General features: G+C 43.7%; 1 protein-coding gene across 3 annotated transcripts in view; it reads right to left on the reverse strand.

Annotated features, from left to right (window-relative positions):
- The window catches only part of COX18 (cytochrome c oxidase assembly factor COX18), a 34,273-nt gene that overhangs the window by 5,974 nt on the left and 1,058 nt on the right, over positions 1–27,241 (reverse strand). The window contains exons 2-7 of one of the 3 annotated variants that reach the window (XR_015700058.1): positions 26,569–26,669; positions 25,695–25,858; positions 24,468–24,580; positions 23,299–23,406; positions 22,312–22,530; positions 445–590 (exon numbers count right to left, since the gene is read on the reverse strand). Coding sequence is in view for 2 of the 3 variants with exons in the window: in XM_087737692.1 (XP_087593818.1) it covers positions 22,357–22,530; positions 23,299–23,406; positions 24,468–24,580; positions 25,695–25,858; positions 26,569–26,669 (660 nt within the window). In the remaining variant the exon portion in view is untranslated. Of the gene's footprint in view, positions 1–444; positions 591–19,325; positions 19,395–22,201; positions 22,531–23,298; positions 23,407–24,467; positions 24,581–25,694; positions 25,859–26,568; positions 26,670–27,241 lie in introns of those variants that run through there. The other 2 variants (XM_087737692.1, XM_087737693.1) reach the window with 2 other exon arrangements.

Here is a 27,241-nt window from a genome sequence, read left to right on the forward strand (position 1 = left end):
TTTGACCCTAGGCCCGCAGCAGGTCATAGCGATGCTCGTCCAAACAGCAACGAGGAAAAGTCAGAAACCGTTAAAAACGCAGGGATGCCGACAGCCGTTGTAATACCAGCACAGTCACGCAACGGCTCCTTTGCTCAGGCCCGCACCACCAATCCGTGCTTTGCATTATTTCAGGCCAGAAGGACATCGTCTCGCCTCATAGAACTTGGAGGAGAACTATTACAAAAGCCCAAAGCACCAACAAATTTCATTTGGCCAGAATATCAGAATTAGTTTACCCCTGTCTTTAGGATTTTTAAAAGACTATATTGTGGTCAAGTCCTCACTTTTGCATTTCAGCACTTCCCAGACGTCAGCCTGATTCCACAGAGATCTTGAATCCAAAGTTTGAATTGTCACAAGAGCAAATAGCTCGTGACAGCACATAACACGATATATACTTACTCCCAAGCCAGATTGTTCTTATTTTCAGTTCCATTCCTGAAGGGGGTTGGCTGCGCTGGAAAGCAAACACGCCAAAGCTGCAAGCTCCCGCAGCCCGTCAGCTACGGTCTGTTCCGCTTTGACACGTTCACGTCAACATCGGCACGCTGCAGCAGGGAGAGACAGAATTACCTGCGGGGCTAGCTATTAATAAGCAGGTATGCTGAATTAAAGCCTTTTAAAGCATCGCTGCTCCTATTTTCTCCCGATTTCTACAATTAGTTCACTCTAGATAATCTGCATCTGAAGGGGAAAAGGTCACCAGATAAAAAATTGCAGTCATGTGCATAGTCAATCTCTGGGGACTTATTGCTAAAACCATTATTCTAAATATCTCCAAACAAACCTTATCTCTCAGCCTTCCAGGAATAGCATATAAAGTGGAAAAATGCAAGCATAGCAAAGCTTTTATTAGCCAATTAATCTGAGGCTGTTTACTTTGCAAAATAAAAGAGAACTATTAGCTGCACTCTCTGGAGCAAGCACTTATACAAGCAGTAACTAAATAAAAAACGTGAACTGCACAGCCATTACAGACCAAAACCAGGGCTTCTTTGCAAATGGCACCCCTCTGGCATCAAGGGACCTGGTTCCAGCTCCTCACTGCTTTCCTTCTGACAAAGCGGGATCTTCTCTATTTACAGAAGCTGGTAAGGACCTAGGGACTCAACTGTAATTCTGGCAACGTATTAAAGAAATTCCTAGAAATAGGCAACAGAAATATTTTCAAACAGCTGAGTGTCAAAAGCATGTAGTATTTTAATTAGCAAGTAATGCGAACCACACGGACACCTACGGAAAAGGTAAAAAGCCCAATTCCCAGCTTGAACACTGATGAACAAGAGGGACAGATTTAAGAAAAGAAACAGAAAGTGTTTAAAGAAGGCTGGCTTTCAGCAAAAAAACCCAAGGCAACGGTATGATGTAGAACTCACGGGAAGGATGGTGTTGTAGGCAGATTTAATTGGAATTTGACCTGAGAATCAATCTTAAGTTTAAATAGTAGCGTCATGTTTAGGCATAAATGAAAACATTTTCAGAAGCTGTCTCAAGTTTTAAGTTCCTCTGCTTTACAGAACCTTAAAAAAAAAAAATAAAAAAAAAATCTGGTTTCATTACACAGACTGGCCAGCCAGATTTTAACAAAATGCACAAAGAACACGAGCGCTCAAAAAGGCAAATCCCTTTAGTCGTACCCACAAGATAAAAGACAAGGTTTAGGCTACACGGATACGAAACCTCTACGAAGTTCTTTGCCAACTTTCAATTCCAAACTCTTCCTCAAAGGAGAAATAACGTGCCTAGAGAGTACGGCCACCATTTGTATTTTATTAGATATATTTCTAAGCAACTGACTTTTCCTATTAGAAGATTTTATCGTTTAACTATTTTCTAGACAAAAAGGAGTCAAGCTGTCGCCCACAGAGTTCGAGTTCCACGTTTCTTTTTCCCTTCCTAGCCTAACACTTCAGAAATTCACAGAGAAGAGAATTTCTTCTGCCTGCAGCGGCTCCCACGAGAGGACGCTATGAGCTGCCCCAGGTTAGACCACAAGGCATTTTTCCAGCGCAGTCCCTCTGACCCTCACTTCCCTAAGAAAGTATGTTTCCTGGCTTACATAAATCTGTAGTTATGCTCGATATGACTTCCATCTGCTTATGTCAAGCATGTAAAATATAAAGGGCCTCGGTTTTCATTTGAGCCCTTCAGGGCGATTATGTCTATTATTCAAAACTGAATTCCTGCATCTCAGCTTTCTTCCAACCAGAATCACACTGGAATACAGCCTTTCTTTTTTTGGCCACTGGCCTTTTCCACAGGTGTCGAGCACGAGAGGACCCACGAGCTGGCAAGCGCTCTTTTGCTTGCTCCTTAAGAGCAGGCTGGCAGTCATACTTTCGCATCCCTCTTCCTGGGGCAAGAAAAGGAATTTCAAACCGTTTCCAAAGCTCGTCAGTCCCACGCTGTAGACACAGAATCTATCCTAAACACAGAGCGCCCCAAAATACAACACTCGAATAAACAAATTGCTCCTTGTAACGTAACGTGCGTGCTCAGCCTACAGTAAGATGTTCTGTCGAGCACCTACGAACCGATCCTGCTATCACAGCGTCGACTCGTAGCTGCCAGCTCTGCCATGAGCGCTGCTGCTGGAAATATTACACAACGCCGGATTGTCCTAGCCACATCAATTCAAGCACATAAATAGCATCTATCACCTTAGACCATTTGTTACATTACTGCCACGTTTGCTCAATTCAAGCTACTTCAGTCTTAAAATGAACAAAGTACCTCTCTGTAACGTACAATCCGATTTAAATGACAAATCATCCCTGTGCGTGTTATCCCACGGGAAAACGGGTTGCGCTATCTGCAACGCGTGCCGGTCACTCCTCTTCATCGGAGCTGGGTGCCACCTGCGGTCTGCAGCACCTTCCCGGTCTTGGAAAGGACAAACCCATTCTTGCTCCTGGCTGGAGGACTGCAATTTCTGCCTTCACCGGGGCCGGTAACGCGTACAGCACACAGACACACGCGCAGCCCGCTTGTGCCCCGTTTCATTCCAACACATCTAGTTAAGCAAACCGTTAGATTCTCAGGCCACAGCCACGGCAATTCCTTTGCCCTGCTATACCAACAGTTCACAGCTTCTGAGGGTAAGTGATCTGGGGCAAATAACCGCACTTTGCTCCAGGTACTACCTGTAGACGGAGGTGGAAAGACGCCAGACTACAGCCCCTTGCTAGGCAGTCGCTCCACCAGGACCTGGAGAGGCACTCTCGCTTCCTTACGGAGCAATATTTTGTGCCATACCGAACCGTGTGTTTACTAATACACAGTGTGTCACGAAAGCGACTACACAAACAGGGAAGTCTGGAAAATTTTCCAAACCGCACATGTAACTATAACGGCGTTTTTCCTTCTGCTCTCCCTCTGCCCCGCGCTCCCCAATTTAACAGCAGATTTGTGACGCAGCTGGCTGTCTTTGCAAAGAGACTTCGGAAATAATTAGCTTGCGTACCAATATTTGAACTTGATCCAGGTTTATCAAAGTACAAATCAGATAACCACCTGCAAGATGCAAGACATGATTTAATACAGGGACTAATGACAGTAAAAGGACCCTGGAGGATCAAACCATGCAGACTGATCTTTTGGCTCACAAAGTCCAAAAGCGTCATATGATACAGTATTGAGTACAGAAAAAAGGCTCAGCTGTTAAAAAACTAGGTCTGCATATCTGCAAATCCTAACTCTGTTTGAGAAACTCCTTGACTCGGTTTGTGCAGCATTGCAGTGGAATTTGTTCTTTCTAGGGTATCATCTGAACGCCCGGCTATTTCCTGAAGAAAAAAGGAAATACAAGGCAGTACGAAAGACACGGATGCGCATCACATAGAAAGCGTTACTTTGGATTTTGTCACAATCCAAGTGCGGAAGGCCGAATTTCCACTCACGGTTCTGCCACAGGCTTCCTTTGAGCCGTTAAAATCAGCGTGCATATTCCCCTTTTTGATGTGAGACCTACGACCCTTTCGGAACGGAGCACTTAGCACTTCTCCATGTTTCTTCATAGCCGTCCTCTGAATACTTCAAGCTCCATTGCCCAAATTTAAGGAATGTCTTTTAGTGCAGAGACAACAAACATAAAAATAGCTAAACAGGGAAAAAATTAAGGTTTCGCTACCTGTTGCGGTGGCTGACAACTTCTGTCAGCTTCCAGTTTCCACATCACAGTATGAAGCCCTACGGTTCAAGTATGGAAAGGATATTGACAGGTACAGCGATGTTGCACCTGTAGAAAACGTTTCTTCACCTCCACTTGCCTCAATGGAAATAATACGGCACCGAGGTGCTTAAAAAAATAACTTTCCGTGGAATTTGAACTGGCGTTAAGGAGAGAAGGAACACTATCAGATTCTTCGCTCAGCAATTGCAAAGAGAGAGAACTTGAACCGAACGCTGCACCAGAACGCAACGTGTTCTAACTGCCTTGGGATCCCCCTTCTACTCCACTCGCCTTCAGTGAAGGGAAAACGGCTTGAGCGTCCGGATCCATACTTATGGCCTCTAATCTACTTGAAGCTATGCAGCCCTACCCAAGATTACAAAACAACAGTCTCCCGCAGAGCTGACACAAAGCGTCTCAACACCGTGAACAAAATTCAACTCTGCAAGAGTGACAATACTTCCAATTCTGTGAGAAACAAGGCGGGTAGGGTAGGCAGGGGTGTAGGCAGGATCCACGTGCTCGGGATAGGGCTGGGGGAGATGTCAGGGACTTACAGGTAGAAGGTAATGTGTAATATTTAAGATTACAGCTCTGACAGACCCTTCAGAGTTTGACAAACCATATTCTAAAGAGCCCACCGTGAGACAACGTTCGACTGTTGTCCATCTCTCCCAAGCATTGAAAAGGAACATCCTTTCTTACCGCTTCCAATTAGCGGACGAGCTACGTACTCCAACCGGGAACAAGATCTCACCGTGTTCACGCTGTACCAAACTCCAAGCTCTTGGAACCTACATGAATCTACTATTTAAATTAGTAGCTCTACAAAACGTGTTGCACAGGTAGCACAAAAGGCATGAAGAAAACGGAAACGCTGAAGTACCGAGAATATTAGGAAAGCCCCTGCTCGTGGCAAGGCTTTTCATCGACAGTGATGAAACTAAAATTGTGCAAGGAATCTGCATGGAGAGAAAACTATTTCTGAATCCTTCTAACAGTCTGCTTCAACTAACCTATCCTGCAATTACTGTTTTGAACAGTCATGTTTCAGACTCTTAAAGGGCCCCTTGTCCTTACCCATGTTACTGATCACGTTTGAAAAACCTCTATCAGCAACACCCATCAGTACAGAGGTCAGCTGTCTGTTCAAACCCAGGCGCTGACAAAAAAATAATTAAAAAAAAAAAAAAAATCACTGGACTTAAGTGCTCTGGTACCTCCATCAGACCTCTCAAATCCAGTTCAGCCCTTCAAAAACTTGAAATGAAATCTGAATTTAAAATGTTATCCTGTCAGAAAAAGCTGACAGTTCACCATTTTCTAAAACACATCCCCAAAGTGAAAAACAGACACAGCGACAAACGGTCATCGGTCACAGCCCTCAAACAGGAACGAAGACTAAAGCCAGTCAGATGTTCTCCTCCGCTCAAGGTCAAGTACTTCAAAAGCTACCATCTCTCTGCCTACAGATTCCTAGCCCATCTCAGGGCGAAGTAGAGCAGGTCGTCTTAAAAGATTAGAGTGGAAAAGCAACTTCTTGGCTTGCTCTAACTTGGCTGCAAGAGCACATTTTAACTATGAGCCAAAGATCTCTTCTCACCCTCTCGCACTTCCAGGGATCAGTCACTTACCACGGTTTTGCACTCTGTCCGCTCTGGAACAACTGCACACCACTTCTGATCAGCACTGGGCAACGGTCCCCAGGCAAGTTCAAGACAAACATAATAAGGCCCAAACTCCTGGATCTGACAGGCCCTTTTCCTCAAAACCGGCTGATGCTGAAGGCTGGCCTTGGTTTCCAATTTTAACAACATTCTTGCTGTTACGACGTGTGCGGTACCCACCCATCACCATTCCAAATGGCTTTTCAACTTCTCTGGGCCCTCCATTTAACACATTTGAGCCTCGGACTCATAATGCCAAAATCAAGCTTGTGATAGTATCGCAAGTTCTCAGCTGTACTCTAGTAACAAGTACCAAAACCTTCTTTTTACTGTTCAAGCGCGGATGCAAAAGCATGATTTCTTTGAAATCAATTGCATTCTTTCACCAGTGAGGCGAGACAGTGTAGTCTCTGGCGGGGATATTAATTTCTCCTACACCTGCCTTCCATCTACTGACAGAAGGCTTGATACAAATCAGCCGTAGTAATGGCTCTTCCTGTTACAGATCAATTATTGGGCTGCAGAAATTCTTCTTCTCTGCCGAGTCTCTTGGTGGAGCTCAGCAGAGCCCGAGGAAGCAGCTGCAAGGCTTGGCAAGACCCACAGTGAGGAAAGGCGAGAAGATTTAGAAGCTGAACAGCAGTAGCAGAGTAACAATCCCATTTTCCTTACTGTTTATCGAGACAATAGCATTCCTTGACCTCGAATATCCTAGGCAATTCCCAAGGAAGGTTATGTACATTATAGCTTGGGATCCTTACCTTCTGAGCGGAGGATGGCAGGGCCACCCACGACAGGACATTCTCTTCCCGTTTCTTCTGCAAGCTGGGACGAAAAACATTTCAGAAGTCACTCATTTCCAGAAACGCTGCCACAAGAATGTGCCTTATGGATACATACGATCGAAGCAGCAGAGATACAGGCTGCAGCACGGAACAGACGTCAGTGAGAACATCCAAGATGAGCAGTACCACTGGTCTACCAGTGGATTACGCTCGATATTGCGTTCGAATGCTTTGCACAAAAAGACTGATTACGCGATCTTGGTGAAAGAAAAAGGGTGCGTGCCCACCTTCGCTATCTTTGTATGTGGATACAGTTAAACCACACCAGAGCACTCGGACGCTCCCCCAGCTAACTCTCTAGGTATGTATGCAGTTAAACACCGATAACCGAATCCAAGTGCATCGCTCTAAAAATAGAGTTATTTCCATGAGAAAAAAAATCATTAGCTTCTTATCAGCAATATTTATACTGATACAAATGCTCCACACGGATCCAGTCAAACAGCAAAATGGCAGTTTCCTTTCGCTTCAAGCACATAGCAAACTCTTCCTAACAGAACTTCCAGTGCTCCCCTGCCAACGGGTTTGGTAAATATACGCGCTTTTTCTCAGGCAGGCTAAATCTAGGATGAAACCTAAATGAAGCAAATATTTATGCGGAATTCAGATTACAGAAAGACAGGTCGTTTAGTCTAAGTAATACCTATGCAGCCTCTTATCCCAAGTTTGACCGCAATTACTGTATATGGAAAAACATCAGTATCAGAGGTTCCTTTCTGCTATAAATAAAGCTCTTTTCAGCAGTTCCACCTTCCACAGAGAAGCTGCTGTTTCTTGCTGCTAATATTCCCCAGTACAAAATGGGGCCTGCAAGAATGAGGCAGTGGAAAACAGTTAGTGAGAAGCCGAAGAAATTTCCTTAATTCTGCAAGGGCAGATTTACTCGAAATGGTGGAAGTCACATGCTTCAACAGTGCCACAAAGAGCCTTGCATCCTTCTTTCCTTTACATGCCGCTTCGCGTGTTTCAGAGATATAGCTGCGGCCGATTACAGCTGTACGATCCCCTCGCGCCGTTCGGGCTGCGCTGCCCCGACGACCTACGTTGGCGGTACCTGCAGAGCAGTACGAGAAAACAGGCCCCAGCCTCTGTTTCAGGGTCTGTGTTCGTTGCTCGTCCGTTCCTAGGTCAAGTTAAGACACGACATACAGCTCCCGGTGTCCTGTGACAAATCTCCCTGGAAAAGCACCTTCCACCCCGAGAGACTAAACCAGCTGTGAATAAAAGGCGGCGGCCCAGGCAGGGTACTTGGCACAGGTAAATGGGTTTTCCTTCCCTACCTCTTTCCAGGCCTAAAAAGGCCTGGTATTATTCAGCTTTAGAGCGTACAGTATGACACTCCATTGTTTTCATAAGGGATTTGAGTACCATGGGTTCTGGGAGCTGGGAAGATGTAATTGCTGTTATGCTTGCCATGGTCAAGACCGCAATCTGCAGGGACACGCTTGTATTCCAACATCTGCTGTCTGCAGGAGATGAACACTCCGAGCTCGAGGAACACTCCAAGCACAGGATAAAAGCCTTGCTTACATCTTGGGGATCTAAACAAATAACTGAGACTCTTGCCCGCACCATACTCGTTCCAGGAAGTGAGAACATGAAATTCCAGAATTTAAACGCCTTTGGGCTTCATCTGCAGAACGCTAAACTGGAAACAGCCGACTGCCGTGGCATCCCAGCGCGAGAGCTGGAAGGGTGCGAGCGGGTGAACAGAGGGTACGGGCTTCCAGGCAAAAGGAAGCACGACAGGTCCCCCCACAAATCCTTCCCTCCTGAAGGATGGCACGAGGACCGGCATCCTCAACTTTCCTCCATCCTTACCTTGTAGGAATGCCAACGATGGCAGGTTGCTTTCCAGGCCAGTCAGGACCATTTGCTACATGTTAAGTTTTCCCCCTGGAACCTGCAAGAAACGAGAGAATTCCTCGCTGCTAGCTTCCCTAGTCCGTCTTTTACACTCCAATCATTGTAACATCTGAGGACTGTAATAATGGGACAGTTTTCAGAGCAGGAAGGATTATCTGGCACTTCGGGAGAATTGAGATCCTTCAGAAAAAAAGCCTCCATCGTTGCGTGAAGAGGTGACACAGATTAAACAGCAGAGGGACCTTTCCGCATCATCTTCAGCGCCAACGAGCGCGCTGTTTCACCGAAACCGGCTCCCCAGCATTTAACATCCCATCGCTCGCCCATCGGTTTGCTCCAGGAGTACAGAATTATGTTTGTTACTTGTTTTTGTGAAAACGTTTGCCAATCCCCAGAAGCATGTTGGCTTTTTGTAAAAACAGTAATTATCCATCTGAAAACTTGGAAATTCATAGTATTTGTCCCACATTTTCCAGGGGCTGCAAATCACATAAATTTAATCGATCCAGGACAAACTATTGTTGTGTCCCAGTGATTCATCACATACCCTGCAAACAAGCTAAAACGTATGTAAGCAAATAATAAGACAATGCACTTCAGTGTATTTTATCACGCTACGCCGGAAAAATAAATAATCAGAAAACAAACATTGGGGATTAGTTTGAACGAAAAAAAACTTAAATAAAATGGCTCAAACATAATGCTTAAAATTCAGAGGAAAAGGTTTGGTGATTTCTAGTAGCTTCTTTCGATTTACACCAGTCTACCTGGTCCTTCGCCTCCCCCTATCAGCAGCACGTGGAACGGACTTGAACCACTTCAGAGAGATGATGATGGTCTTAATTCACCAGTCTAAGTATGAAGTTAAATGAAAATCATAGGCTTAAATTCCAGTTCTCATGCACTGCAGCGGATAATACTGCAGATTTATTTGCTCTTTTCCACCACGGACCCAAGTAAAAGCAGAGACATCATTTTTACTACTGTTTTACCTACTCCTGCGCAAAACCACAGAACACCGAATAATTTAGTCAATGAAGAATTTGGCAAAGTAACTGTAATGGAGAGCGTGCTTACCAAGTTTAAGTATCTGACCCTACACACGGCAGCAAATTCTCCTCTGTCCCCTTGCAAGGAGGCCCAGAGAGGCATCCTCCCCGGCCAGGGGGGACCCTCGTTTCCCCAGACAAGGGAAGCCATCCAGGCTCTGGGGCTAGTATTACCCTCATCCAGGAGCCCAATCCCTATAAATGAAGCAGCAGCGGTCTCTCCTGAAGGACTCTTACCTTTTTTCTTTGAAACAAAAGTAGGGAATTATATTAAATAAAGTAGGTTAAAAAACATTATTTACTGTTACTTCAACTGCAAAGATAATTAAAGCATTCAGATTATCAGCTGGCAGTTAGACAAATGAGTCTGTGAAGCTCAACTCTTTAAATCAAGGAACACGGGGATGCGTGCGCTCACCTTAATCCGCACTGAAGTTGGTACCTAACTTACACAGGCTTCTTAAAAAACCCCTACCCAAACCAAAAGCCCATAGCACCATAGGATCGTCGCGTGCACCAAAAATCGATCCAAAACATCACAGCGACAAAAGCACCGGCCCCTTATCATGAACTCACTCTTCCGATTCACGTGCGTCCAGAAGTTTCTGGCAGGTTAACTTTGTACCTTCGGGCCTGAAGCACGTAGTGTCTTTTTGTGACGCTTTGCTACATCTAGTACCATCCGTCCTCCCACAGCTGGCACGATGCTGGCGAGAAAAGGCCCCGACATCAGCACAAACTCCGTATTTGTGTCCTCTAATTTGACAGAAATGCAATTGCATAGTCCGGCTTGATCCAGACCACGCTCGTACTGCTGAGAGATCCAGCAACGTCTAGTTGTAACGTTATGACATCATGGCCTAAACTAGTCCCAAATCTACAAAATAGAAGGGGAAAAAAAAAAAATGGAAAAAAAAAAAAAAAAAAAAGGGATTAAGGACTTTCTCCCTGCCAGTTTTTATCTGGTGCAAACTCCCCATTGGCCCGTTCCCTGCTCTTTTAAGATAATACTAACTTGTGATCCCTCAAACTTCAAAAACAGAGCAACCCTCCCGCAGGAGAACAGCAGCTGCTGTCACTCTTAGCACTATGCTGAACTTCAAAGGAACGAGGAGTATTTTATTTACCGTTAGAAATAAGTCAAATCAATTAAATACAGGTAGTCCAACAACAACAAGGGAAAAAAAAAAAAAGAGGAGTCCCCCTGCCAGCTGGCCACATGGCTGCATAAACGGATGGCTTTGCAAAGACAACCCGGCGGTCAGAGGGATTGTCCCAACACCTGCCAGTTTCCATGTGGCATCCTCAGCCCACAAAGAGCGAGCAGCTAGCAAGCTCTTCTCTTTATTTTCAACATCAGCAGTGTTAAACACTGGGTTACTTCAAAGGGACACGGCAATGAGGTGGAAAAGCAGTGTACACTGCAAAGGGATGGGTTGATTAAGCTCTGAAACAGCATCAAGATGAAAGACAGAAGAAGAAAAACGTTTTGATCTGAGGCCTGCCGGCTTGCCCTAGATTTTAGAACCCTGAGAGCCCAACAGCTACCACCACCACCGATAGCTTGAACACCTCCGTCTGTACAGCACCACATTCAAAAATACTTAAGCACTTTTTTCTTTCCAGAAACCATGGAACCGAAGTGCCAAAAATGACACTTTGCCCTTGAAAAAATTCTTGCCCTTCAAGGAATCCACCCTAGCAACTCAGCTTTGAATTAAGAACTTGGATTCCCCACTAGAACGACCGCAAAGAACAACCAGGTGGACTGGCAAAGTATCAAGTTCTCTGGCAGCAACAGCGCGCCCCTCTAGCACCCTGTAAAGGGTGTTCCGTTACACTGACAGTCGCATCTTGAGCCTGACCTTGACCAACTCATCTTTCTTACAGTAATTCAAGCTAATAAGCAGAGGGACGTTAAGAAGGAAACTCCCTCCTCCTTTCTACAATCTCAAATCTTTTATTACGAGCAGGTTTTGGTAATTTACTTACAATTTCTTTCGTTTTAGTAAAGCCGGAACGGGAAGCTTGCAGAATAGGTGAAGAAACAGGTAAGCCAAACAGAGCTGTGTATCACGTTAGTTAAATAACATGGTGTCCTTCAGAAAGAATACTCTACAGACTTTCTCAAGACACTTCAGTTTTGTTTCTCAGAAAACACAGCAATGGCTTTTCTGATTTCTCCTCCAGAGATCCACCTCCGCTTGCTCATGTGCAGAAAGCACACCCTCTCACACGACACGACAGCTCGCAAGGCTGCTCGCTCCTAAGGTCGGCGTAAAGGACGGAGCAGATGCCTTACTGGGACTGCTTCCCGGCCGCAGCTGGCAGGCTCGTTCGGCCCGAGACGGACCCTTGTATCTTTCTCTGCTCCATCCTTCTCTCATCCACATGGACTGAAAACCAAAGAATTACGTTACCATAGGCATACATCATAGGAAGGGAAACAGCAAAGCTCTGATCCTCTTTGCTAGAAACAGCATCAAACGTCAAGACAAGGATTTTAGTGCAGACAATATATTTTAACAGAGTAATCGCCATGGCTGAGAGAGGAGGTAAGCTTTTGGGCACGCAGCCTTTTTCCAGGTCAAAACTACTAAAGCTAACAAGCATCGCAGCCCAATTTTCAAAGTTTAGATTGTATTTTCAAGACCCAGAATGAAACATACGTGAGCTGTAAAAAAACTTAGGCTTTTAGATGTCATTCATCCTAAACCAAGAAGGTGAGTAAGCAGCGTGTGCCTGAGTAGGCTCTCCGGGCTATATGCATGTAAAGGAAACCCTACCTGCACTGGCTAGGCGGGGGCAAATCCAAGTGCGTTTGGAAATGGGGCTTTTTTTTTTTTTTTTTTTTCCATTGTACATGGAAAATATTAGCAACAAAACAAGATTTTTTTATTACCTCTCTCTCATTTTCGCCCTATGTCCTCTCGACTTGCCTTCGCAGAATTATCTTCTGTGTTGCATTAGTGTTAATGAACACTTCACAATGGCTTGGGAAGTTTCCGTGCGTGCTGCGCATTACGCCTTTGGAAGAGAAAAGCAGCACAGACACTGAAGGCTCCAGCTTCTGCTCCATACGGGATCTGCACCAGGATATTTCAGCAATTTTGAGTTCTATCAGAACAGAACCCGTTCATGGAGCTTGTACTTACTTGAACATGACTTGACTGATTTCAGTTCCTTGAGTTTAGCCTCCCTCCTAGGTACCTGCACGATTTCCACAACCCTCTTCCAGACTCAGGTTTCACCCAAAATAATGCTATAAGAAATCCACCTCCAAATACATTTGTTGCAGGAACGTTATTCTCTTTTACCTGGCACTGCCAAACCTCGTGTGCGACTTTATGTGGTAAACGGAATTAGAAGAGTGTGAACCAAACAGGAATAAATGGAGAACTGAGCATTTAGATTAACCAACTACTGCACCCGCATGTTGCTCAAACAGCACTAAAAATTCATGCTTAAGTTTTACGCAGGTGAAAACTTCCACCTGTATACAAACGCCCACACTTACCTATGGTGTGCTGTTTGCTCAGACCTGGAACGGACTGTTTGCGATAGAGAAAATAGCTCACAAAAATCCCAGGCAAAGGCTAGGAATAAGCGGGCTTGAGTTCAGCACAGCAGTCTTCCTGCCACAAATGGATCCATGGGGATTTCAGAAATAAACAAGAACCAGGCAAATGGTACCCAACATAGCAAATGAATTGTTACAACGCATTTAATATAAACGCTTAGTACAGCTGGCAACCGAGTCCCACATTTAAATCGGTGCCTGACTAATACTGGCTCGGGGAGCCATTACGCGTGCCTTTCCCATGACAAGGATCTGCTGGCTCTTCAGCATACACACTATTATCTGCACGTAGGAATATATATTTAAGGAAACATATGGTGTACCTGTATCTCTATATCTGCACATAACTCTACTAAATACGCTGGTTCTCTTTACATGTATGTGCCACGTACTGCTTGCTCCAGCAGGGACGTAACACCAAAGAAAACAAAGATGCTTCTTCCTCCGCACACTAGGGTGACTCAAACCTTGAAAAGCAGCAGACTTTCAAATACACCGGAAAGAAGAGCAAATCTAACAAAGCAAATTTCACGTACTACGCGTTTGGTGTCCCGCCAGAGCTGCTGACCTGCCTGAGGTACTTCTCAGCCACCAGTTTCAAGGCCCTCTTTCTGCTGCCCAAGAAAGCCCAGGCTATCTTTTTGCTACAAAAGAGCTGTATCTGGTTTAAAGCCCTGCCCAGAACCTTCAGCATGCCCTGCTCCCAAGCTGGAAAGGCGAACCCCTCTCAGATTAACCCTGCTGAGGAAGCCGAAGGGACTTTTCTCCTTGGGCTGCACGGAGCACCAGCTCCCCCTACTGCCAGTTTACCAGCCAAAAATTCACTCCACCTTTGCACGTAGTCCTTCTTCTCCAATACCTTCAGCTGAGACAAAATGACAGTATGACATTCAGAAAGATCTCAAAACACCCTCTGAAAATCTAGAAACAATTTCCTACATCTGATGCAACCCTGGAAAGGGCTTTATCGTATCAATTCTGACCCCATGCCACGACCTCCTTACCTGGGGTTTTTGAGTTGTTAGATATCGTCAGGTAAGAGCTTTTCGCTGCCTCGTTCAACTTGCAGTTTCACACACGGCAGGTTTTTTTTTGGCATAAGAATATCCTGGCAGCACACAGATGTAGCTAGGTCACTGATGTTCGGAGATTCACAACCGGAGAGTGAAAACATCTCCACAGTTGAACCAGCCAAATCTGTACAAGCGCAGCTTTGTCAGTACAATGACACCTGCACTTTCTCTCCAGAATCGCTGTTCTCAGTCAGAAACCGTATCTCATCCCGACCTGTAAAGTTACGACTGTATGGGCATAGAGCTGTACAGGAGGCAGGACGCTGCAACATACTGTTAGTGGTACCAATTAGTGTGCTCATATAGGAAGCTGACTTTTGATACCCTTTCAAAAGCCGAAATACGGTTGCCACGGGGCCACAAAGCACCCGTAGGAGAAACAGGACTCTACAATTCCGTCACACAACAAACGGTTAAGTGGCTGACCCAGGAAAACAGCGGCAGGCCGAACACATACAAATAACGGAACTGGTAAGCATACGGCGCAGTTAGTTCTCCTTCAGTTGCACTAAGCTATCACTGCTATTGAAATAACTGCTTCACCTTTTATGTTAAAAATTTTGCTCCCGATTCTTTGTTAATTTAGTTCCGATCAAAATAATAACTTGCAATCTTTTAAAAACTTAAAATAAATCATGAATTCCTTACTCTTCATTTTAACAAAGAAGAAACTCGGTATTTACACAAAGCACACAAGTCTGAAACTATTTTAAAATCATAGCGCTTTAAATTCAGAAACATTGCAGTTTTGGGGGTAAGGAGGACATATACTCACACCAAAACTTTAAAAATCCACATACACATCTCCATATTAAGTCTACACAATTATTAAAGTGCTTCTAGTCAAGAAAAAAAATAGAGAAAAGCAGGCATTTATAAATTAAAGGCAGAAAAGGAGGATTCAGAGACACATGGATAACGTATGATTAACTAATGTGAATTTGAAGGTCTAGGAGAACAGGTTAGGAGGCTGATCCCTCTGAAATGGAGCATTCTCCTGGTTCTTTTCCCTAAACAGAGATGAAATCTAGGGAATTTAGGTAAAACATAGTTTCCGGTTTGGGATTTCATTTCTCTTACTAGTTAAAAAATAATATCCGGACGGGTGTACAAGCACAGCTCATCACTGTTTTCAGGTATGCTTCAAGATACTTCCAGGAAGCGCAGTTAATATGGGAGAAAGGGACAAAAATTACGGAACAAGCAAGCAAGCTACAGAACAAAACGTTATGTTCAGTCTCGCAGTGCCACACAGCTATTCCTCACGCCGAGCAGGTCGGGTCTTGATATTAATAAACCACTGAGTGCTCCGAGCTCACTTCTGCTCTTCGCTCTTACCCGTTTAAACCACCGGTGCCTGCAAAGCAAGGTCGCCTACTTGTGACTTACCTATCTACACGAGAAGCTCAGGTCTTGTTTTAGGTCTGTCAGCGTACAGCTCTTACAGCTACAGAGAAGCGTTCAAGTACCAATTAATACAGAACTAGAAACAAACTTCAAGGAACAACATGATTTTCTTCGTCTCGTGATGTTGAAACACAAATTACGGCTCTCTTTCAGGACCTAAGCATGATTATTCAGCCCTCAGTATCAGCGCTGCTTTTAACTCAAACAGAAATAATCTGGAAAAAGCGCACTCTGACAGCGGTAATGCTTTCTTACTTGAGTTCAAGTTGCTCAACTGCCACTGCTTTTAATCTGAAAATTATCAAACATAAAACTGTTCTCTTAAACTCACCCGACTGTGGAGAAATGGCAAAAGAAAGATAGGAAGGGTGTGGGGGTGCGTAGACATGTATGTCTGAAGGTATACACGCTGTCTCTCAACAACAAAAATACTTGTTGCCCCTTTCCCGCCTTGTCCTCTCTTGCTTACTAAGGGCACGCGGTACCAGCTCGCAGACAAGACTGCCGCCTGTCTGAGGCACGCCGATGCCTTCAACCCCGAGCAGAACACTTACTTCCCGTCTTACACTTTCTTTTACCGTTTGTCCCCTCTTTTTTCTTCCACGGCTTTCGGACAGTTTTGTGGCTGAAATCCATGAACCTTCTTTCATGCCTGGGATGTTACTTAACAATCCCTTCTTGCAGATTTTTCATCCAGTGAGGCAGAGTAGAAACAGTTACTGAATTTTACTTATTTCTGCTACTGTTTCAAGGTCAGCTTAATGTTCTCAAGAGATTCCTGGGGTTTATGGTACTTACTTCTACTTTTTGGGTGTTTTTTCAGCAATGCTAGGAGAAACAATTTAGAAATTCCAGTGCTTCCGATTGTACTGAAAGTATTTAAAGCACCTGTGGAGCAGGATCTACCGACTGAAGTTCAGAAACTGTACATAAATTAGAAGCTTGTTTTTATTTTACAGCAAACTTGTTGTTAGCGAGTATTTTGACAGATACCATTAATTTAATCAAATGTAGAAATTTTTGAGACCTGAGTCACTATCTACTCCAGCGATGAACCGAAAGGTTAAAACACTTCTTCCATCGGCAGAGCGCAACTGAGTTACAGCAGCTCCTGCAGCGCAAGGGTGTGGGGCGAGACATGAGGAACCGCAGTCTGCATTTAGGATGGAAGCAGCATGCCAACTTGCATTATGCCAGGGCAACAGCTACACAATTCAGAAATAAAAATACTAGTAAGAGCTATCAGTGCTTTTTTTTTTTTTTTTTTAAGGGAAGAATTACAATGTCTATTCCATAATGATCGCTGTTTCTATCTGTTCCACAAACAAAAACACCCTTAGTTACTCCGATCTGCTGCCTCATGCCAGCCAATGAATGGACCACTACTGTGCAGACTGTCCTTAAGCAGTTTTTTTTCTCAGCACTCCCTTTCATGACAAATTCCGTACGTACCTCCGCATTCAGGGGCTGAAGGGAGTGAAGAAGAAAAAACAACAACAAACCAACCCAAAACATTCCTCTGATCCACTTCCTTCCCCCTCTACTTGAGGGACACCTAACAAAATAAGTCTTATACAAAATTGCTAACATTTCTGACAAAGACAAAGCAGCAGCACTGCACTAATGTTGAATTTTTGACTAAACAGAAGATCCTGAAAATGCCTAGATTCTCTAATGTTAGCCTACACAAATAGGAATAGGTGAGAGGAACAGTTCCTTCGTGTGCGTTGGGTAATGATAGAACAAGTCTTCCTTATTTTGAGAGCCAGGGTATTTCAGGAAATAACTTTATGAACTGTCAACTTGTAACCCTATCAAAATTTTCCGTTTAACCAACAAGAGTTCTGAAAAGCACAGAATTTCTGCTTCCCCCCCCACACACACACATAGGTGCCCCTCTTATTTTGCCATACAGATCACTAAACTGCAACAAAAGCTACAAACTTTACTCTGAACACAGCTAAATTTGATAAGACAGAATCGTATCACCTCAGTATCTGAGCAGCCGAAACGAGACACATGGCACAGCTTATTTGCTCCTGGGAAACTTACGGAGCTGCAGGTAACCAAAACTCAGAGCCCTATGAAATTTATCTCTGGGATCCACTTCACTGAAACTAGCACCTTCTGTGAGACACATCTCAAAAGAAATGAAATTGCTCTCACAGTATGTCTGAAATTAGAAGTACAATTGCTTTCCCGAATTGCCAAAGAAATTTGAATTCTTATCTTCGCAACAGGTAGGTTAAAACTGAGCCCCCCTACCTGACATTCCAAAGGAACATAATCCTCTTTGCAAAATTCTTTGCGTTAGGTCAGTGGTACAAACCAGGAGCTGTGCTACGCTCTCCGCAGTGACATGCCATGGTTCCTCTGTTACGGTCTGTGCTTCTGAAGAAGAGCAGCTTCACTTGTGACACTATCTACGCCACGAAAGAGGTCATCAACCGTTGTATGCCTTGCATGGATTTTACCAGATGTTGGCCCATTTGAAACTCCTTGGCCAAAGTACTCCGGAACAGTGTCTTTCTAAAAGGCAAGGGCTGAATAGTTAGAGAGTCTCACCTCGTATCTACTTTTTAAAAATAATGTGTTAATTAATGAGGGTTTTTTTTGCTTGTCAGTTTTAGTCTGAACGGGATTTTGTTGACCTCGTATCCTTATTACTAATACACAGTTCTTTTCCAACACAGAAACGATAGTAAACACCAAAGCAATGTTTAACTCCCTTCCAGAGAGGAGGGATAATAATGTCACCACCACAAAATAGCTTCTGTCTTCCTGGAATTCTACCAGATAGATGGAGGATCAAGGACACAGAAGTGAGACAAACACCATTTCCATGCCAGCCTCATATCTCAGACTCTGACTACTTATCAAAGCAGCAAGGACAAAAACCAGTCCGTAAATAGTTTCCAAACTCAGAACCTCGGCCCAACAAATGCAAATGTTTTCTAAATGTGATTTAGTGTTCTTGGCAATGTCACTGATGGAGTAAACGAGACAAAAGAGACTAACCCATCACAGAGGGCACCGGAGCCGGTCAGAATCAGCACACAGAACTCCAACTTGCAAAGCCCCAAGTGTGGCACGAGTTACCAGGTTTCCGGTGCCAAAACTGCCACAAACGGCTCCAGCTCTACCCAAACAGCGTCCCATCATCCTCCCCAGTGCCTCTAGCAGCACCCAGAAACAGGTATTTCAGAGGAAAGTGCAGGAAACAAGTACAACAGAAGTGCGGAGTAACTCACCTCCTGAGCGCTTTCCCATTAGTCCTTATAGTTTGGGTTTAGTTGAATAGATTTTAGTTACATTTGAAAACATTCCAGACCTTGCTTGCCCTTACATTAACTCTAAAAACATACATCTGTGGCCATTTCCCATTAAATCTAACACCTTACAGTCCTTCTGTATACGCTTTTGAGTTTTTATTAACTTTGATTATTTTGCGGTGTATTTATCAACTGCTAAACTTAGCACCTGAACTCTCAAAAAAAAAAAACAAACACCAAACCACCACCTACACCTCAGTAACTCCTGCTACGCTATTTGAGATGACAAAGAATACAAAGTCACTCTTTCTATAATTCCGAGAGCAACATCAAGAGCCCTATATCTCACCAACCTTCATCGCATCGTTCTTCCATGCAGCCAGACTTGGTGCCAACATTGTGGTGCGAGCCGTTCTACAACTCTAAAGACAAAACACAAGTTTAAATACCAACCTCCGTACTATAATAACTAACCTATTTTCCTGTATTTAAAGAATAGCATACATGTTTGCAAATGAGACTACAACCTCTAACTGAAATCTCAGAAGGGAATGAAATGTCTTTTGGGGAAAGCAACCTTATTACAGAGTAGCAAGCTTGCCATTAGTCTTAAGGAAACAGTAATCAATATTGAGCAACAGTTAGAATTCAGAACTAGGTATATTTTGGAACAGCACAACTTTAGATTTCAATTGCTGCTCCTTTCTAAAAAAATTAACACAGTACATTATTAAACAAACTGTACATACAAGTGGAAGAAAAGGTGCAAGTCAGTGATTCGTAAGAAGAAATAGGTAGATAAAAGGATCACTGAGCCCCTGATATGATGCGAGGCTACAATCAGTCTCTTGCTTCTTAGGATGGGATGCTGCTAGAATTTCAGCATTACCTGTGCAGGAACAGCTAACTGCATTCTCGTCTTGACCGACACAGTAACTGGTGAAACACCATCCATAATACTGAATATGCTCCCAGTTGTATGCTTGAAAAATGTTTGGATTGTTTTTGTTTGTTTGTTTGTTTTAATTTGTGATTTTTCTCCAGATAAGACCCTAACGCAATCACAGAACCACGCAGCTGGCAAGGGAATTCTGGAGGTCTCTAGTCCAACCCCCTGGTCAATACAGCGCCCATTAAAGCAGGTTCCTCAGGGCCTCGCCCAGTTGGCATTTCCAGTACCTCCGATGACGCAGATACCACAATTCCTCCAGAAAACCCGGTGTTGGACCATCCTCAAGGTAAAAAACAGGTTTTTATATCAATTCTGAAACGTTCTGTCTTCCAACTTGCCCCTGTTGTCTTTCATCCTTCTTTTACGCGCTTCTGAGCTGAATTTGGCTCCCTCTCCTTTGGCACTTCCCGCGAGCTGCTTGTAGACAGCGATCCACCCCCCCCCCCCTTTGCAAGGCCATCTCTGAACTGAAATCCAGCGCGCTCAGCACATCACGGGCTCCAGCCTCCTGACCGGCTCAGCAGCCCTCCGCTGGATCTGCTCCAGGACGTCACTGCGTTGTACTGGCGAGCCCAGAACTAGACCGAGCATCCAGATGCGGCCTCGAGGACTGCCAGGGAATAACAACTGCCCTTCACCTGCAGGCTGCACCCCTCTACAACCCGGCACCTCAGGAAAACGCAGGATTTCGCTTCCACCTCGTCACCTTACCGGGCCGTTGCCAGGACCCGACTCTTCAGAATAAACACAGCCAGATCAGGATACCAACCGGCTTTCATCCTGCCGCCAGCAGACTACGTAATTCTACAGCGAGAAACCAAGCCCAAAGGCTAGTGCTGTCATTCGATCCTAACGGGTAGATTGCAGTCTGAAAAACTGTATGGCAAGACTACATTCAAATAAAATGCAATAAGTAAACAGAATTTATATGAATTTTTTTACGCTTCTGAAGTAAGCCCGAGAGAATATATCATGCATTCCCCTAGCGAAAAACTGAAAAACATCCACTGAAAAACAATTTGAAGCGTGGTATCAGGACAGAAAATTAGGAACATTTCGTTGCAAACAACATTTTTGAAAAAACATCCCTGCCCTATCTACATGCCAAACCTTGACGAACTCCTTCAGCCCCATCTTCCGCTCAGGGGTCTGGGCGACAGGAAACAAACTCACAGGAGAAATAAAGAAAAGGCTACAGATGCTTTCCACCACGACAAAGGCACGTGACTGCTGTCTACATCTGCCTGGTATTCCATCTGCTTCTCTTTCCCAGGGCTAAAGAGTTTTCTCTAATGACTTAAAAAAAACCAGTTATTTTAAAAATCACTTCCTATTATCAAAGACTAATGAGCACTAACTTCAACAGTTAAAACATGAATCATCCTGACTCTGCACTATGACAACCATCTGAGAGCAAAGAGCACAAGCAATGCTTTGCCCTCTGTTCTGATTTCTGCTTCTCTAAGAAAAAAAGACGACCTTTCACGAGACCGAACTTGGACAGGCTTCTGCGCGAAGGGAGGTTCGCGCGCCGAAGTTTCGCGCCCATGTTTGTCTGCTGACTTCAGATGTAGGCAGAGCGAGGCGAGATGTGAATCTGAACACCCTCACAGGAAGCGCCTACATGTAATGACACTGATGGTTACATGAAAAAAATATCAACCACGGGTCCTTTAAGGGATAAAATATTAGCACTTGACCTTTAAGACCTACATTAAAAAAGAGACTTGATATGCACTTGAATGAAGTATTTGGTTTCTTACCACCATTCATTCTTTTTCAAGGTGCTACCTGCCTCATTTCAGTACATACAGACAGAACACTGTCACTCAACAGCTGATCATGAGAAATGATAAAAGAAACTTCTCCTCCTAACTCCAAATCTAACACACGAGAGACTGACAGCGAGCTAGTTTACTTTGCACTTACAGGAAACTACCTATCAGAACTGTTATGAACCACCCAGATATCGAATGACTATACCTGATGGCCAATCACTCTGCACCAGCGTCTTAATAAAATAAACCAGTAACTACAGCACCCATCCATCTAGCCTTTTCCCTCAACCAAGACCTCGTTGTTCGCTAGCCCGTAGGTCAGATCAGCTTCACGACAAGAAGGCAGCCTAGATGAGTCACAGTTTTACTTAATATTCATCTGCACAATTCTTGACAGTAACTCAGGAGACAAACCTGTACTACCGGACTATTCTAATTGCAGAACAACCACCCTTGAAACAAAACTTCCCAATAAACACACATTTGTGCCGGACAATCGCTCTTTATGGCCAGACAGTCAACGCTTTATTTGGAAAATAAATATTAATTCCGGCTGCAACATTTTACAGTAAATAAGTACATCTCAATAAAATAGCACTACTTAATTACCCATGCAACATTTGTGGGACAGCTCTTCCGACAGTTCAAATGACGTCATTTCTTAAAACTGTATTTGGCAGTCAAGGCAGACACGATATCCCTGTAAGGAGTAGCCGACTCCGATTTGGTCCTTGGTACGCAACACAGTCGACGAAAGGTCGGAGAACGCAGCAACAGGTTGTGCACGAGTCCCACGAAGCTGGAGGACAGCCAGTACAACGCCATGGACTGCAACGAGAAAAATACACATACCGAGTTCAGCCTCCCTGGACGCAAGGAAAGCGCTACAGTTTCCGGCAGCTCTTCACGAACCACAGCCACTGGTTCCGCCCAGGTGTCGAGAAAAACAACTCACCTAGAACCACTCCTCTCAATAACAGTAATGGCTTCCATTTCAAACGTATTTTTCACTCTTTCTCAACTCTTCTGGGAAAAAGAGTCATCTACACTGAAGTTTGACAACAGTTCATCAATTAATTCATATTAAGCTTACTTAAACTTCTATACTTCAGACTCTAAGTTGATGAGCCAGACAACTAGAGAGTTAGTTGCAAAAGTATTCAGAACACCTAGTAAAAATGAGAAGTATTTTAAGAAGATTGTGGAAAATTTCCCAATCTAAGAAGTACGCTATGTTCCTCTTACAGTAAGCAAACACTTGGCAAACCTTTGCCTGCATGTCCTTATATAAAGTTTTCCTCTCATTTCTGAGATGACAAAAAGGATGCTAACCTGCTCTGAACATCCTTCCAAGCCCTAGTTTGCAAAAACGGTGTTTAAAAACAATGAGTTCACCGATTCTTCCCTCTCGGGCAAAAATATTCCCAGACATGTTAAGAATTTAAACGTATCGATAGACAAAACATCTTATTTGTTTTAGGGCATGCTGTAACAGAGAGCATGGTAAACAGACCGTGCATTTGGGCTGCTCTTCCAGCACCAGGAACATACCAGAGCCAGAGGTTAAGGGACACCCCATTAAGACTCCGTACTTACAGAGGGGACCGTTGCAGCGACGGGGATCATTACTACCGACACCACTCGGAAGAAATTCGTAGCAAGCTTCTGGAACCTGGAAACTTCCATTTTTTGCGAAGCAAAGATCTGAAACGGCAGAAAGCCACAGTTAGAAACGAGATCATTTTGAAACAACTAAAAACGAGAAAGAAGGCAACAGCGGGGTTCCCTGTAACCCAGCGCTCTTGGTCACCGATTACTTTTCTTCTGTATCCTCCATTTCAATTAACACACTGCTACAATCTTTCATTTAACTTGTTCGATGTTTTACGTGTTCAGTCCTTCGTAGAAAATACGGTACCAACCAAGCAGAGTACCTAACAATCATTTCAAGGTAACATAGCTTTAAGTAGCCACTTTTGCGTATCTCAAAGTTCCAGGGCCTCGACCTGAAGCACAGCCCTCCGAGAAAAGGCTGCCAACAGGAAACAGACCAGAAGCGACTGATCGACAACTGAACAAAAGCACAATCAGGTCTACAGTCTCACACTGACTTTTTTTCTCTTAAGACAGCTGCAGTCCACATGACAAAGAAGAAAATGGAGTAAGAATGAAATCCAGATGGTTAGAGTTTGATGAGAACACCTAACAGAAAAATCAAGAAGAAAAATATTTCCTTTAAATCACCCCCCAAAACGGGAAACAAAGACTTTTTTCTTTTTCTGTTTCAGTTGATTTATCTCCCCAGCAATCTTAACAAGTTCTGAATTTTTTCAGTTTATTACAAACACCACATAATATTGTTAGTTTTGGCCACAAGGCAGCAACAAATAATTAGGAGAGGGGGTGAAGAACAAACCAAAAAACCCCACATGTGCTTTCGGATGCTGAACGCCCGGGAAGCTCATTAGAACATCATCCTAAGAGAAACTTCAGAGTCAAGATTAAGCTTTACTGGGCTCAAGCAAAGCCAATAAAGTATCCGAGGCACGTCACATCAGAATTTGTTATCTCTAAACGAGACACCCGCACGTCCAAATGCGGGTAGAAAAATTAAGTTATTTTTCAGTTCTGCCCAGTGCATTTAAAGCAGCGATAACCTGAATCTGGCCTCACGTTACCATGTTTTATAACCGGGTAATATTGTCTTACAATTCTACAAAAAGAATTATCCTTTTGCAATCATCCGATTTATTTCACCAACATACCTCCACTATCAGCAAATTCACGAGCCCAAGCGAAACCGGCAAAATCCACGTAGAATCTGGTGCCGTGAGGTCTGTAAACCACAGCGTTCCACCTGCTGAAAACTGCTCTTGAACTACAAAAGGAGTTTAAAGAAAATACGGAATTAAGTATGACTGGTAACTCAAGTTAGCTAGAACCCTACCACGTATTACCATCAAATCATCCAAGTTTATAGGTACGTTTTATCCACACGATAAATACTATTAAAGCAGAAACTTTCGGTTAAACAGATCACATGTCAAGGCAGTCTGCTATCAATACAAGTAAAAAATGGTGAGAGATACAACCTGACATCCAGCTTAGCTCATGACAGGCGCTGATTCAGGTCAACCTGCCTGATCTCAACAACCATTTCACAAGCCCATGAGGAGAATATGCAATGCAGCGACCTACACTGACTACGCATTTTGTGGTTTTGAAATAATCGTATTTTTCTTAATAACCATAAACCGGGTTACATTTTTGTTTAAAAGAACAAACTATAAACTCTTTTCTAAAAAAAATCCAAATACCAGTATTTTCATTGAAGAAAACCCCCCACATTCACCTTGTCTACAGTACTTCACATAGAAGAAAAAAATACAGATTGACAGCAAATGTGCTGTGACATAGGTAGTATTACTGGCCAAATATGCTTATCTTGTGAACCAGAAAAATCCCAAGACCTGTCTTTTTTTCTAGCAATCCTGTGTTCAGAAGACCACAAAATAATGGAGCGCTCACACTGCCTAACAAAATGCCTCAGATTGCTCTCAGTGCTCGGACCCCGATATTGCTTTTAAAGAGGCACCCCACAAAGCTCACAACACTATTACAAATAATGAGATCGTATAAGCAGAGATCAGCGATGCTCTGGATGCCGCAAATACCTGCTGGAAGACTTCAAACCAAAGAAAAGTAGAGGTGTGGTCCAGACGCAAGTTCTTTGGTTACGTGAACTGTGGTTTAATCTAGTACGACACGTACCACGTACCTAAACAAAGTCTTGGAAATTCATTTTTATTTTTATCAGATATTTACCTATCCTTAAAATATATTAAGATTAAAAACTTAGCGGTGGAATAGTTTTTATACCAGCTTACACGTCAAGCTCAGAAGATTGCGTTCTTTAACCAACAAAGCTTCCAGAAAAACAGTAACCGAACAAAAAAACGACTATTAAGAGTGCATCTGTTCAGGTTAATCACCTTCTGAGTCCGCGGCGCCAACGCTGCAGTTGCGCAAAGCGAGGGACACGCAAACCCACATTGGAATCTGCACCCACACCAGTAAAGTGGCTTTGAAGGGATGGCAGTTGTCGCGAACGTACAGTTCCGTAATAATCCTCTGCAGGTTCTTCTTAAAGTGGAACCTTTCAGAAAGAACAAGAAAAATGCTCTCACGATACCTGTTACAGAGTAACTTCTCAAATTCTGAAGTAACAGTTCTACAAGGTGCGCATGTCTAATTGGCTTCTTGAGGCGCAACTCTGGAAGACCTGAAAGTCTCTCCTCTTCCAACATGCCCCTCTCCTTTGCCAACCCCCTTCCCTCACAGCTTTTAGCCCTGTTGCTGTAAGCAGCTTTTCACAACAAAATTTCCCATTGTCACTGGCAGCTCCCAGTAACTTGCTGATATTTCATTTCGCAGTGCTTTTTGTCTGAACTAGAGTATAACTTTCTCGATACAGAGGCAATCGGCCAGTCACGTGATCCTCAGTACCCCGGCTTAGATACACTGCCACTGCACGGGGTGCAGTACTACGTTAACCGATGAACAGGACCACGACCAAATGGTTGTTCCGGCAATATTTAGATACCATTAGAGTCAGGAAAACTTTAGCCACAAGTAAAGACAACAAAAACAATCCTGGGTTGGGCCCTGTAATCGTAAGCCTATCACAAGTTCAGAGCTTTAAAACGGATATACTCCGAAGGGTAACGTAACAAACACAAACAAGTCACAGAAGTGGCAAGAAAAGCTAAGCTTTGGGCGACGGCAGAATCTTTCTGCAAGGCTGCTCCCTCCTGCTACCCCACAATCTGGAACGGAGTTATAAGGTATACGCAATCGCCATCTTACCTGGCCACCTTTTCAGACCAACCCACTTGCTTTCCGCGAACAGAAACTTCATAGCGAAGACGCTCAGCTAGTTGTTTAATCTCAGGCTGCAAGTTTTCCAACTAGCTGAAGAAAAGGAAAAATGTTTATGCACAGTTACATGTGACAACCACTTCCCCTCTCCACCTGATCTTGCACAGACATTAAAAACAACTGTGACGGACAAGGCACGCATCTGTGAGGACCTTTTAACTTGAAACAAAACAAACACATGAAGACACTAGTGAGAAGTGTTTACAATAACAAAGATACCGTCTTACTACTAAATGAAATAAATACATAATTAATTTTGTATTTTATTCTTAATAAGCATCTTTTTGTCTTCATTCAGGAACTGCAACTTTACTTAACAAAACAACCTTTTATGCTACTTCAAAAAGATTTAAAGCCCAGCAAGACGCACAACTTTGCCAGTCATCAAAGTCACTGTCCCGAGGAATAAGAGACCCCATTATGCGAGCGTACAGTAGGACATCCACTTTTGCAATCAAAAGCGAAACAAAAATGAACAATTGTTACCATAAAAAACAAACAAAAAACCAAACAAAAACCCCACCCCAAACACGCTGCAATAAAAGAATTACGCTTCCTCCGCAAGAACGCTCTCTGAACAACCATCAGTGAAGAACCCTGT

The sequence above is a fragment of the Nipponia nippon genome, unplaced genomic scaffold, assembly GCF_047370975.1.
Source record: "Nipponia nippon isolate SJK-2023a ecotype South Korea unplaced genomic scaffold, ASM4737097v1 scaffold_6, whole genome shotgun sequence".
NCBI classification, from domain to species: domain Eukaryota; kingdom Metazoa; phylum Chordata; class Aves; order Pelecaniformes; family Threskiornithidae; genus Nipponia; species Nipponia nippon.